The sequence below is a fragment of the Taurulus bubalis genome (assembly GCF_910589615.1).
Source record: "Taurulus bubalis genome assembly, chromosome: 8".
NCBI lineage: Eukaryota > Metazoa > Chordata > Actinopteri > Perciformes > Cottidae > Taurulus > Taurulus bubalis.
Window position 1 is genome coordinate 11,075,341 of NC_136596.1, and position 14,465 is coordinate 11,089,805.

Genomic DNA, 14,465 nt, shown 5'->3' on the forward strand with positions numbered 1-14,465 from the left:
AAAGAAACAAATCTTAAATGTTTACGTGAAGCTACAGTCACAATAACGGCGTGGATTTTAAGGATTTTTATTCCGTTTTAGTTTTTTTTACGGTTTCATTTAAAGTGAGAGGTCCCGGGTTGCAGGAGTAAGACAAGCCACCACAGTCCTGTCCACCAGAATGAACGCGTCTCCGGGATAAAGTGAACATGTCTCCTGCTGTTTACCTGCCTCTCCTGCTGGTGCTATCGTCTCACCAGCAGGTCGCCTCGGGCTCCCATGTCCTCATGAACCAGCCTGTTGTCGCATTAGCCGGGCGGTCTTCTGTAAACAACACAAAGATGTTACGAGACAGCAACGACCAGGTCGGTGATCAACTACCACATTTACATGTTAACTGTCATTTGAGTGAAATGTGGTTGTCATGTGTTATGTGTGTATATGTGTGCGAGCTCTTTACTGGATTCATATTTGTGCGTAGCTTGGTTTGAAGCTGACAGGTTGTCAGCAGGTTTTTCCGGCTGTCACATGATTACAGCAAAGTCATAAATTCAATCTTTCTGCTCTATTAAATGCGTCGCGTGCATGTTCACATCAGGGCAGATGTCGAAACCCACTAGATCCAGGTGGATAGATATGAGTATTGTTATACTGAGGGAGATGCTCAGTGTGATAGTGCGACCGAAGATAATGTATCTATTTCCTCCTGTTTAAAAACAAAACAAAAACAAATCCATTATCAATAAAGAAAAGAATCTATTAAGAACAATCGATTATTTTTTTTAAATCAACAAAAAGAAGAAGAAAATAAATTCCTATCACAGTTTAAGAGACATCAACAACACTGGACTACAAACCAGGCAATGCAGACATTTGTCCCAGGTGAACCGTGCAGCACTTAGTTTGTGGCAAATGTTGGGAATATGCATCCTATCCTATTTTAAAGACAGTTTTTGTTAAAGGTTTCTAAGAGATGGGTTCTCAACGATGTGTTTATTACTGAGGTAACAGTTATTGATGGTGTATTATATTGGTAAATGTGATTCTGATTATGTAAAACATTAGACAGCAGTCCAGTTCAACACCACCGCAAACTACAAACTCAATAATAAACAAATGAATACCTCTCTGACCGCCTGAATCAACATTGAACATTATTATCTTTGTAAAGGTAGAATTTATGACTAAGCTGTTACCAATAATGAAGTGGCTGCTGAATGTTTACACTCTGAGACCATATGTATTTGTCATTGTGGCAATTTTCTTCACTATACCTTGGTATATAAGGTAAGCAATATGGTAGGAATGTTCTATAGCAATATTGGATATCCCTCAATACCTTTTAATTTTTGATTAAGTTACTGCAACAGCTTCTGGGCAAAATATTACAAAGTTGCCACATGAAGTCTGGAGTGTGTATTGTACGCTATGGGTACTTGACGCAACAAGATAGACACAGAGGGGAAAGCTGGAATCCAGTGATGAAGTTTTGTCTGCTGCACACTAAAGCTGTATTCTGGCCCTGCTCTTTCACAATACTTTGAATTTTAGAATCTTTAACAACAAAGTATTTTTTATATTCCTCTTGATTTTTGCCTTGTCTTTTTTTCTTTCTTTCTTTCTTTCTTTGTGTGTGTGTGTGTGTTCAGTGTGAACTTGTGATGAATCTCAGCGCTGCAGACCGCTGTGCGTTTGTGAAGAACACACCAGACTGTAACATGGAAAATGGCTTCATCAACTACCTTCACATGGCCTTCTGTCTGCTTCCTCCCAACCTCACGCCTCTCACCATCACTCTCTGTGTAAGACCTGTGTGGTGTGTGTGTGAGAGAGAGCTGCGGCTCAGCACCTGTTTATCTTTTGAGGAAGATGCTTTACCACTTAGTTATTTCACTTTTTGCTTAATGACCGCTTTTTGTAAGAATGTACAACTTCCTGAATTGTCCTCATGCAACATAAACAAGAATTAAACACATTGGGGGGGAATGCCAGTGAGATTTAGTAAAAACCTACCATGAAAATCTGCCGGTGTAGAATATAAAGGGTTTACGTTACAGATTAGGAACAATAGGATCAGTGTGGTCAAACAAGGCCATGTTTACCAGGGTCAACTTGTTCAACCAAGTACGTTTATAGAACATTTATCTGTGTACTACTAAGGCAGAACTTTTGTCTTCTCTGAGTGTGTGTTCAGAAAATTTATCTCACCGTAACTTAATTCTGCTTCTCCATAGATCATATGGCTGCTCTTCCTGTTTCTCATTCTCGGACTCATTGCATCTAAGTTGTAAGTGTCTCTCATGTTGCCAGTGTGAATATGTGCTTCACACAAGTTCCTCTTTATGTGCGTCATGCCAGCAAGCCTAAATCACACATTTTCATTGATTCGATTCAGCTAGTGACTGTGTTACGCTACTTTAATAAGCCCACATGTGCAGACTACACGCACATTCATGCCCTCAGTGTGGTCAGCTTAATAGTCACATGAAGAAGAGTCACATGACGTTTGAGTTTTACATTTTTGTTTCACTTGAGTTGTGCGATTTCCTCAAATGAAGGACAGTTTGTTCTGATCTTTTACCCCCAACTACTAACCAAGCTACTACAGTAGGTGAATGGTAAAGAAGCTGCTGTATTTTATATGTCTGTATACTGGTATATGTGTATATGTTATATAAAATGAATCAGAGGAGGTTTTCATTACTCTTTGCTTTTTTCATGAGCATACTCACTTTTTTGTCACTTTTCTCACCAGTTTCTGTCCCAACCTGTCAGCCATCTCTACCAGTCTGCACCTCACTCACAATGTGGCCGTATCCTTTGTCTACATTCACTGTACTTCGCTCTTTGGGATATTTGTGTACATGAAGCAATCAGAATGTTGATTCACTAACACGTTCCTCTCTGAGTGATTGATTTTTGTCATTTCCCTTTTCGATAATGTTAGATTATGTTTTTGTGAAGAACATTTTTCCTTGACTGGAGTTTGTGTTGAGGGTGTGACGTTTCTGGCTCTTGGTAATGGAGCTCCTGACATCTTCAGCGCCATTGCAGCTTTCTCCCACCCACACACCGCTGGGCTGGCTGTCGGAGCCTTGTTTGGTAGTCACAGGCTTGCACACACACAAACACAGACAAACAACTCAAGCATTTTAATATAAAAATATGGTTGCCCTTTCTCCTAATCATGCTCCATCTCTGTCTCCCACCCACCGTTCACAGGAGCTGGTATATTTGTCACCACCGTGGTTGCAGGCAGCGTGGCGCTGGTGAAGCCTTTCGCTGTGGCTTCCCGTCCATTTCTGCGTGACGTCATCTTCTACATGGTGGCAGTATTTTGGACTTTCCTCATGTTGTATAGAGGAACCACGTGCCTGGGAGAAATACTGGGTATATACAGTATACTGTGTATATATTTAGAGAGAGAGAGAGAGAGAGAGAGAGAGAGAGAGAGAGAGAGAGAGAGAGAGAGAGAGAGAGAGAGAGAGAGAGAGAGAGAGAGAGATCCTACATTTATTTATATAATAAATGTGGCATATATCCCTTGATTTTGTACAACTTAAATAATCGGATATGCCATTTGTTTTTACTTACTTAGGATTATAGAGTACTTTGCAGCCTAGCAGGGTGGTGTATGTCTGAGTGCTTTCTTGTTCTGTTGCCAACATCTATGGCGTAAGGCTGCAATCTCATCTATTGTCTGACCAAAAACAATCCCAGAATGCAGTTCAAAGAGTCACAGCCATGCTTTTCTGTAAATCACCTACTCTCTGGCAATTCTTTTGATATTTCCACACAAACAGTACTATATACTGTAGGACATACTGTGTATGTATAAAGTTCCATTAGCAGTTTTACTCCGAGCTCTCAGTATTTTACACAGACATTTTTGCTTCACTGTGCTTTTTTTTCTTTTTTATAGGGTACTTAAGTCTCTATGTGGTGTATGTATTGACTGTTATTATCAGTGCGTACATCTACAACCGACAGAAAAATGTGATGCACTCCAGTGTCCGAAGCGCTGCACATAATCCAGGTTAGAAACACAAATACGTATACACACAGAAAAATACAAAATAAAAATGTCATAATTGCCAGTGGTGATGTTTTTTGTCTTTGCAGCAGATCTTCACTCGTCCGACTCATCTGATGATGAAGACGTCCCCCGTCTGACTGGAGCGAGCATCCAACAGGCGTATGGTGGGAATGCAGCAGCCTTTTATGAACCACTATATCAATTAATAAACAGCAGGATTTTTCTGTATAATTAGGACCATAACACACGTGTGTTTGTGTGTGTGTCTGTATATATATATATGTTTGTGTGTGTTTTCAGAGTCAGAGTACAGGCCACTTCTACCTTACTCTGAGTCCACATGTCAGATCCTGCTAAGCTCTCTGAACCCGGTGGACAACAGGAAGTGGAGGAGGAAATCATGGAGCTGGAGAGTCCTCAAAGTCCTGAAGGTATGTGTGTGTGTTTGTGTGAAGTGAGACAGATCCAAGAGGGCAGTGGAAAAAGCTCAATGCCTGAATGAATCTGCTGAGTACAGCAAGCCAAAAGAATAAAAAGCTTTTTAAAGCTCTCCTGAAACCCATCAGACACCCCTAGAGGTCCTGCTGCTGCTCTGCATCCCTGTGGTCGACCCTGATAAAGAAGACAGGAACTGGAGACGCCCACTGAACTGTTTTCATCTGATCACCGCTCCTCTGGTGTGTGTGCTCACCTTTCAGTCTGGAATGTGTAAGTGCAGCATTGCATACTGCAGCAGCCATAATCAGATTAAATATATGGTTGAAACATCACATCATTTATTCTCCATCTTTATTTCCTTAACTAATATCTAGATGGAGATTATATGATCCAAGGGCAGTTTCCCCTCTGGCTGCTGATGCTTCTGCTGGGACTTTTCCTGTCTGCTATTGGGTTCTGCACCACCACTAATGACTGTCCTCCCAAATATCATCCAGTAAGTATTTCTGTTAAAGTATTGGACAAATAGAAAATGTGACTGATGTGGGTGCTGGAGGAAAAGTCAAAGGATTACCAAAGTGGGATTGATTCTCTGGGGGCCAATCATTGTATGGCAATCACCTGATAGTTATTGAGATGTTTGACATATATACAATGAGCCTAAAAATATGTATACTGTATATATTCATCATAATCGCTGCTCAAATATTTTTTTTTACGACCAGATTGGAGTAATGTAGTGTTTTGAAACTTTTTATGTTCCCCTCTCCAGCTGTTTGCTCTATTGGGCTTTGTGGTGAGTGCAGTGTTGATCAGCGCAGCGGCCTCTGAAGTGGTCAGTCTTCTGCACATGCTCGGTGTGGTGCTGAGTCTCAGCAACACTGTGCTGGGGCTGACTTTGTTGGCCTGGGGCAACAGCATTGGAGGTGATATTTGAACCCGATTACTCTTTTTCCAAAACATATACAGCTAGAGAACATTTTGCAATGGGTAGACTATGCATACATATGTGTATGTCATAAAAAAAGTAATAGAATGTCATAAAAGGTCAAAGTATGGTATGTAACAAAGTTATACAAAAAAATAGTATGCTGTATAAAGTCATATTGTACTGTTGTAATAGGGCACATTGTAGTGTAGCGGAAAGTCATTAAAAAGTCCTAGTTAGTTTGTCAAGTAAGTCATAGTTAGGTATGTAAAACAAAATATTATTAGTATTGCATGTCAAAAAATCATTAAAAATGCAGTATTTTTTATGTAGTAGTATATATTTACTGGTAAATAAATGCACGCAACTGAAATCCTTAGCACATAATCTGCATGAATCTCTTTTTCAGACTGTTTCTCCGACATCACTATAGCCCGGCAGGGTTACCCACGAATGGCCATAGCTGCCTGCTTTGGAGGCATCATTTTCAGTATCCTTATTTTTAATATGAGACAGTGTTTCAATATAAAAACTATTTATGCACATGTATAACAGTGGCAGTTAATGAATTATCCTTGACTGTATTTTCTTTAGACATGCTGTTTGGAGTGGGTATAGGATGTCTGGTGCAGATGGTTAACACTCACTCCGATGTGCAGGTAGTCTTCTCAAATACACAGATCAAGTTTCGAGTTTAATATTCTGGTTAAAGGTTCAGAGAAATATAAAAGTGGAAAATACATGACTGTTTTGAAACCCATGAACATTAATGCATCTTTGTCTCTTTCCCCTCCTCAGTTTGAGCCAGAGGGTTTGTTGACGTGGGTTCTTGCAGGATCTCTGGGTTTGTCCATGGTCCTGTCCTTCGTCATTATCCCACTGAGCCGGTTCCACTTGGGTCGGACTTATGGGATCTTCCTCCTCGTCTTCTATGCCGTTTTCCTTCTCATTGCACTTCTCACGGAGTTCGGTCAGATCCACCTTGTGTAGATTCTAATCTCAGGCCAGTCTGAGATGAGGGACGTCCTCCCGTGAAGCAACATGACACACTGGAAAAGAACTTCACCCTCTTCTACACTTCATTTTAAAGCACTATTTATACAACAGTCAACAGTACTTTGTGCACTTGACTTTTAGCAAAAGCCATCCGAAACCAAGCACGCAAAATAATGACAAACAGACTTTTATGACTTTTATGCTCAGAGAGAGCTGAAACGTTCACACTGTGCCTTTATTCAACTTCTTGTTTGTGCTGACTGGAGGGGAGATGGCACTTTGTGAGTCCAGAGGGAAAACACAGATTGTAGAAATGTGTACCGTTAAACAACATGTTAAAATTACCTTGTACAAAGCTGCTTCTAGGGCATTAAATATTTTTTGGTTTGGTATTTGTTTTTACAGGTTGTGGTAATGGTATGCTGGTCTGTGTTAAATGATACATTGTAAGTAAATAAGCAGTTACCAGCAGTATGATAATACAGCAAAAATACATACGTATATGCACTTGACAATTCAAAAAGTTTATTAAAATCCCTTCTTAACTCACCGAAAATACATTACAGAATAAGAAATTATACAAAAGTGAAATACTTTTGTTTGTCTGTTGATACATTAGTTAAGAGATACACTTTAATAGTTCTGTTGGGTTGAGCTAAAAGGAGTGTAAGTGTTTATACTTTTAGATAACTTAGATGTAGTGTCTGTTAATACTAATAATCCAATCAACTAAGGCATCAGGTTAAAGTACTACACGTTTTACATGAGGTCACAAAAGGCCTACAGCAGTATACATACACAACATATCGTAGTAGTATAGGCTCCCTGGTAATATTGGCCCAAAAAAGCTTAGCTTCACTGGTCGAGCAACAGACGTGCACTGCTGTCCTATTGTCTGTAGGAAAGGTTCCAGGAGGGAGTCATCATCAACTCGTCTCACTTTCTCCCGGACTAGTTTTCCACAATGGTAAACTTGGAGCGTGGGGAACTGGGGAAGACCTGGAGTAATGGGGTTTATTTGCATTTAAAAATGCGGAGATGGTGATGGGTATGTACTGCTTGCACTCTGTGCATTAGTTGACACTGTGAGGTCCAGTCTGTGAGTTGAGCTGAGGCTCTGGGTGGGAAGACAGGTCAGAGACTGGACTGTCCAGATCCTGCTCCAGACTTTGCTCTTCCTCAGGCAGGTTTTCCCTTGAATACTCTGTATACCACTCGTGCTGAAACGAGACGTAGAGCAAGTGAGGAGGAGGTTACGACAGACCAACGACTGACATGGTATTAGAATAATGTATTCAGTGTATTACCTGTATCTCCTCCTCGTACATTTTCATGCTGAGGTCACTCTTCGTCCTAGACCTGCGACCTAAATAAACCAGAGACGAGTGCTGTACAAACCGAAGCACAAAGGAAAGTGGATTAGTGAGATTTCACGTGAAGAGCAGAGGAATAAGAGTTGATTGTCCGTTTAGTCTTACCCCTCCTCTGTCCATAGTTTGTAGGACTCCCTGTAAAGAGCTGAGCGAAGACAGTCCTGGGCAGGTCTGTTTGTACAGCTCCAGAGTGGACAGAGCTTCATCCCGACTCACCTCCACTTCAAACACTATCCCGTTCTCATCTAGAGCATGTTCACACACAGACATTATAATGACTCACTCAACGGCCAATTTGTTCAAGAAATACTGCAGATTCAAGAATACATGAAGGCGTTTGTTCTAAAGAGCTATACATTTTAAAATGTATGCACAATACAATGTATACACACGCTCAAACTCACCTTCTGGGTTTTCCACTGGTTCCCGGTTCTTGCGGCTGTAGTTCATGCGGAACACAAAAGCATCCAGAATAAACGCCACAATGATGGTCATCACCACCTGGAGAGATACAATATCACACACACGCACAATAACATTAACAACATCAACGCACAGATTGAATCAGAAATGCAGTGCATACCTCAACAGACAATAAAAAAAAAAAAAACATACAACGGCACAGGACTCACCATGGTAACTATGTAAAAGGTCATGAAGTAGAGCCGACTCCAGTGGGTTGTCATAGACGTTACACCTTCCTAAATAGACAGTAAACACAGCATCAGAAAAACAGCAACATGCCACTGATAAATGGCAAGACTGCAGAGTAGTGACTAATAAAAGACAAGCGATAAATTACTCTTACCATGGTTATGTACCAGTTATTGACCACAGTCAGTTCAAACAGAGTCACTGGGGGTAAAAAGGAAAATACACACAAATTGAATAACAGTGATTATTTCTCTAGATGGGTACATTTTCTGAACAAATACACCATCCACTCCTGGTTGAACAACATTTTTTTTTAAACAACAATGCTATTAAGCTAGCTGGTCATGGGCCTCTGTGGTAGTTCCTGCTATCGAAGATGTACCGTAGTAGTGCGTCTCCAGGGCCACATTTTGCCCGAATGACTCACAACAACTCAATGTGGTGGACTGGAAATGGTCAGTATGTAAGGTCAAGGAATAGTACATCAAAAAAACTCACAAAAAAGTATGTCGAAAAAGGTCACCGTTTAGTTTGTTGAAAAAAAATCACAAGAACAAATAGGCTGCTGAGAACCACACACAAGCTCAGGAAGTTACTGAGATACTAATTTACACATATTTGGTTTGGGGCTTTTCATGGCATCGGTTGACAAAATATAATAAAAAATATTTCCAGCGTTATTTTTTTTTATTAGAAGAAATTTGAGGAATTACCAAAGCTGCTGAGAATGTTGTTGAAGTTATTGAGATAATAGTAGCCTTCTTCCAACACTGTTCTGTTGCCAATGGTGATGTTTATCTGTCTGTATGAGTCTGCCACTGTGCTGGTGCTGAGAAGGAAAATAAATCGAGTGAAGAGAACATGATTTATCATCTTGTGCCCAAGGTGTAAGAAATTGCAGAAGACCAGAGTTAATGCCAATACTTGCCAATCAACCAATAAAGAGAATACAAAAAGATAATGTTATGTCTTGACTCACTTGCAGCAGTTGGGATAAACCACATCTGCAAAAAACTCCATCCCAACAATTGCAAAGGAGTAGTAGAAGATGATTAAAGTCAACCCCAGGCTTGCCATCCTGGGGAAGAGCTCAAACATGGTGTCCAACACGTTGCGATATCTCTGCTTTATCTTAAACAACCTGTGAAAGACAATAGATCACACTTTTAATACATGGACATTCATGAACATTATGCTCTTAAGAGTAAAAAATAAAAGTGTACCGGAGAAGCTGAAGTGGTCGTAGAACTACGATGAAGTAAAACGGCTCCATGTCGAAGGCAAGAGCAATCAGGCCCATGAAGGCAAACACTGTCACTGAGAAATCGAATCTGGACAGACAAGCACAGTGAACATTAACACGAAAAACAGAACCAGTTGAAATCAATTTTGTTTGTACTTTTCACAAAATAGCCACATTAAAGCTAGGGTTGGTAATCTTGACAAACAAGCAAGAAAAGAATGAAAAAGCCCAGTGTTGCCAAATCTTCTCCAATTAAAGTACCCAACAGTACCAACTCAAAACGTTGCTAAATCAAGTGAGAAATTCGCTAAATCGGCAACAATGATAGCCTGTCTCTTCAGGCCTCCCTCCAAAGCAATTTGCCCAAAATGATCAGAATGAACGTAAACAAGCAACATGGCTTTTGTTAGTACTCGCAGCTGTTAAGCTAGCAGCTTGTGAAAGACCCCCATGAGGAGCAATCAGTGAACGGGCAAAATATGTGCAGGCAGGAGGGAAACTAGCAAGCTGGTAGGACTGTAATAAACCCATTCAATCATCACAAATGCAAAGATATGACGGGCTGATTACAGTCATGCAGCAGCCACAGATACTGGATTATTTTTATGTCAGAGCATTTGATTCATTGATTGCTGTCAGACTGTAAGAAGAATTTAAACAAAAATATCATGAATGTTTTTAGAAGATTACCAACCCTGCCTTTAGGGTTAGAGTACTAAATCCAAATGCAGAGACTGGAACAGGGTCTATGGATATATGCTCTGCTACAAGTCTGAAGTTTTGATTTCAGTACTCATTCAATATGTCAATCAATCAACCCAGTATCCAAGTTATTACTCACAGATTCCACCCAGAGCTGAAATAAGCCATCGGCCCCAAACCAGTTATTTTCAATAACACCTCTACACCATAAACTAAAAAGGAAGGACAGAGGCAGAGTTAATACTGGTGAAAGTGCATGAAAACAACTTTAATTCTTGACACCCTCTATGACTAGTTTTACACCATATGATACTTTTTTTTGTTTATGCGAGAGGGAGACGGCACGCAGCCTACTCACTGGTCAGAAAAACAATGTAACTCCAGGGTACAAATCGGGACCAGGAAAATCCACCTGCATGAGGACAGAAAGGTGAGAGATTTGTAGTGCAAAACACTTTCCTTCCATTTCATGCCTTTACATCAATGGGAAAGATCTTACTATTTAGTGTGTACGTCTCCACCAGAATCCACACACCATTGATGGCCACCACCGCATCTGCAGCCAAGAGAAAAGGTTTAAAGGGTTTACAATGAGAGACTTTGGCTTGGTATGTCTGAGTAAAGCAGGGAGAATGTAGATGATTACACTTACACATAGCATATTGGAAGGCCTTTGACTTCACAAGCAGGTTGATGCCTATTAAAGTAGAAAGGAATGCGCTGAGAATATGGATTCAAGAAACAGATTTGTTTAGTTTAATGAACACAGGAAGATAAAAAAAAGAACTTGCCTTTAAAAATGAGGAAGGTCGTGTGAGGAAGGTCATCAAACCAATGTTCTCCACTGCGTCGTGCCTAAACAACACACACATATTCAGAACATGTACACTAAAAGGGACTAGAATAAAGAGGCAGTAGACTAAATTATAACCGCTTAGTACAAATATACAGTAAGGCTACGTACCTTCCATTTAAGGCCAGTGACCTCAAAGAACTTGTAAAAGTCCTGTAGACTGCAACAGAACAAACAGAAAATGTAACAATGCAATTAAATGCAGAAGGATATTCACAGAAAAGTGTGTCAGGCGGATTACCTGAGCATATGAGCCCCTGAGGTGTTGAGAGCTTTATATGTGAGGAAGCGGTCTCTTGCAGACATTCGTGGTCGGTAAAATCGCATCAGACCATCAAACTGTTTCAGCGACACACCCATCGGCCTCTGATAGAAAAACAGCAGCAATCCAGATAAAACGCTGTGGCCGTAAGCGCTTAATATAAAGTAGATAATTGGGACCAAACATACATCATGATACATAGAACAGTGGGGTCTTACCTGACGGCTAACTAACAACTGAAAGGCATGGTCAATAGCGGAGCGTTTATGAAGTAAAAGAGATTTAAACTTCATCTTCTCAACACCATTAAACGTATCAAACACCACTGCCAAGAGCTGGAAGGGGACAGAGAAGTGAAGCTGATGAGTAATCACATAAAAGGGCTTACTGGATGCCATGTCTAGTTTTAATAGGAATGAAATGTTAGAAGTGGTGAAAACAAGGCAAACCCTAACCCTATTTTTACCAGGTTCATGATGAAGTAGAGCTCTATGGAGAGGTAAACAATGAAGAAAACACAGGACCAGCGGTTCTTGGAGTACGCTGGCATCATCACATCAGGGAAACTACAAGAAAGAGGGAAGCATGACATACACGAGTCATGAGATACAAAGTACAAAATGCATTTATGATGAGAGCTGAAAGTAGGAAGTACTGAACACTGAACATTACTGATGTGCTTACTTTGCTGTGGTCACCAGGACAAACAGACTGACGAGGCTGTTCTCCAGGGTGCTGAAGTACTGTGGTGAGAGGAGACGGTTTATGTCACAACGTCTGAGCACCAGACAAAAAAATCCCCCAAACTTTTGAAACTCACACAAACTAATGCCAGGCAGTAAAGATTCAACGTACCGGGTCAGCAGTGTTTGGAGAGAAGAGGCAGAAACCTGGGACGAGACAACAAGCACACATAGTAACAGGAAACCCTGTTCCTTCTCAAAACAGTAGATAGATAGTAGACAGTAGACTCTGAACTATTTTATAATTTTCCTAGAAAATAATCAACAGCATTTATTATACTTGAAAATAATAAGTGTTCTTACCCAATATGGCAAATATAACCATGAAGAAGAGTAGCAGTAGGAGGATGTCAATAAAAGGTGGAAGAGACTGGAAGATCTGACGCAAGTTTCTGATTGGATGAAAGAAACCTCATAAGGGATGATGTGTTTAGCAGTAAAAGCAGTGGTGTCTGTATGTTCAAGGGTTGGGATAAAAATCTTGGAAAACCAAACCAAAACTTTGACCTGATTGTGAGTCTGTGTGTTTGTTCTAGTCAGTACGTACCTGCGCACAGCACCACAGTATCTACAATCCACCAGGAAAATTGGTCTGAGAGCTCTGGTCACTCTCACGTGAGACGTCTGTCTGATCAGAACCACTATGGCCTCCACGAACTGTAGCAGCAACACACACGTCTGAACAAGGAGAAGCAACAACATGAACAATATGCAGTAACGAAAGCTGAATCCCAACCTATGAAGTGCAGCCTGCAGACAGCAAGAGGACTGCCTTTCCTCATTATACCAGACCCTATGAGAGCAAGCATCTGGCAAGCCTTCAGAAAGTACCCATCATGTATCAGTTACCTTTACCATGGTCCTCTTGTGTCGTATGAAGGTGTGGAAGCCTAACCAGCGGAGTTTCATGCATAGCTCAAATGCCACCATAACCAAAGCAAGCAGCTCCAGAGTGGCGTGGACCTGCAGAGGTATCAAATACACAGGTACTTTTACAGCAAACTGTGCGTATGAGCTTGTGTTTGTGTGTATATGTGGACTCACGTAGACGTCCAGGCGCAGTGAGGGCACAGCTGGAGCTTCACACAGAGACAGCATCATCAGCAGCAGGCCTGTCAGCAGCTCCATCATGTAGAACAGGTGGTTGTGGGCGAACAGGTATGCTGCCAGCGCCTTCGGGTTTCGAGGATGGGTGAAGAACTTATCATTGTTCTCTCCCTCCTGTATGTGAAATTGAAATAACCAATTTAAATCAGACAACCCTTTTTTGGTTTATTTATCGATTCCGAAACATGTTGATTTAAGTAATCTCCTCCCACGATGGAGCAGTGTGGTTTGAGAAACACAAAGCGTTAGCATAACTAAAATGACACCATGTGCTGTGTGGTGGGAAGCTGCCAAAACCCACACAGGGAAACACATGACCAAATACACATAATCATGTTCACAATGTCCATGTGTGCAAATCCCAAGTGAGGTAAATGCTATCTATTCAAGAAGTTGTACCTTTTCGTTTAGGTATCATGTGCGTTTTTGACCAGTAGTGCAAGAGAGCAATCTTTATTAACATGAGTCTGTTTTGTTGTCATTGTCCCCGAGGACGCATGTGTAGAAATGCAGCCACCATAAACATTTCTGTTTCATGCTACGCCAAAAACACTGAATATAAAAAAAATACAAACAACTTCCAAATATGAACTTTGGAACTTTTAAGAATATAATAAAAAGGCCTGTTTATTTTTGTATTAAAAACTATTTAATTTTTGTGCTTCCCTACTTTCTTTTGTTTTTTGAAGTTCTTTGTGTCCTTATTGGTGTATTACTTCTAGCAGCTGTTTATGACATAAGTATAGACACATCAAAAGACCACAAAGTTTAACCATCTACAGGTAATACAGTGTGGAGGGTGTAAAAAACAAACATTTTATGACCATGTATGCTAAGCTGCTCTGTACACTCAGTAACTAACAAATTCCAAAATCCACTGCTTGTAAATACCTGCAGGTAGATGGCTGCTTCTTGGTAGTTCATCTCCCAGCTTTGGCGTAAGGACACATTCTGGGCTCTGTGGTTTCGTGGCCCGGGTGTGGAGATCACAGCGTTGTTCACTATGTCATAATTTCCTCCTCCCCCATCTGGAAGATAACACGTTCAACACGAAAGTTTCAATGTTTTTATACAGCTTATATGTGGAAAGGAATAACACATTTAATTTCACTTTCCACACACACACAGAGAAAGAAGCGCATGCGCACGCA

At 40.7% G+C, this 14,465-nt stretch overlaps 2 protein-coding genes across 3 annotated transcripts; one reads left to right on the plus strand and one right to left on the minus strand.

Moving 5' to 3' along the window:
* The first annotated feature begins 68 nt into the window (after positions 1-68).
* slc8b1 (solute carrier family 8 member B1) lies at positions 69-6,769 on the plus strand. Its single transcript, XM_079222821.1, has 15 exons — positions 69-344; positions 1,629-1,781; positions 2,214-2,266; positions 2,735-2,792; positions 2,976-3,081; positions 3,202-3,369; positions 3,902-4,015; positions 4,102-4,179; positions 4,316-4,446; positions 4,582-4,723; positions 4,828-4,949; positions 5,226-5,379; positions 5,791-5,871; positions 5,976-6,040; positions 6,180-6,769. The coding sequence occupies exons 1-15, from the start codon at positions 189-191 to the stop codon at positions 6,369-6,371; spliced, it is 1,773 nt and encodes a 590-aa protein (XP_079078947.1). The 5' UTR covers positions 69-188; the 3' UTR covers positions 6,372-6,769.
* Positions 6,770-6,924: 155 nt separating this feature from the next.
* On the minus strand, positions 6,925-14,253 carry tpcn1 (two pore segment channel 1). Of its 2 annotated transcripts, none has more exons than XM_079222820.1 (25): positions 14,206-14,253; positions 13,252-13,428; positions 13,057-13,170; positions 12,755-12,885; positions 12,511-12,599; positions 12,320-12,354; positions 12,149-12,207; positions 11,931-12,030; positions 11,683-11,799; positions 11,444-11,568; positions 11,314-11,362; positions 11,141-11,204; positions 11,002-11,046; positions 10,849-10,905; positions 10,708-10,761; positions 10,489-10,561; positions 9,628-9,735; positions 9,384-9,545; positions 9,118-9,233; positions 8,559-8,605; positions 8,383-8,451; positions 8,155-8,251; positions 7,856-7,995; positions 7,685-7,765; positions 6,925-7,594 (listed from the first exon to the last, which is right to left on the minus strand). In XM_079222820.1, the coding sequence occupies exons 1-25, from the start codon at positions 14,236-14,238 to the stop codon at positions 7,451-7,453; spliced, it is 2,286 nt and encodes a 761-aa protein (XP_079078946.1). In that variant the 5' UTR covers positions 14,239-14,253; the 3' UTR covers positions 6,925-7,450. The 2 variants fall into 2 exon arrangements, with proteins under 2 accessions (XP_079078946.1, XP_079078945.1); XM_079222819.1 differs by having other exon boundaries at positions 6,925-7,597.
* Between the last annotated feature and the right edge of the window lie 212 nt (positions 14,254-14,465).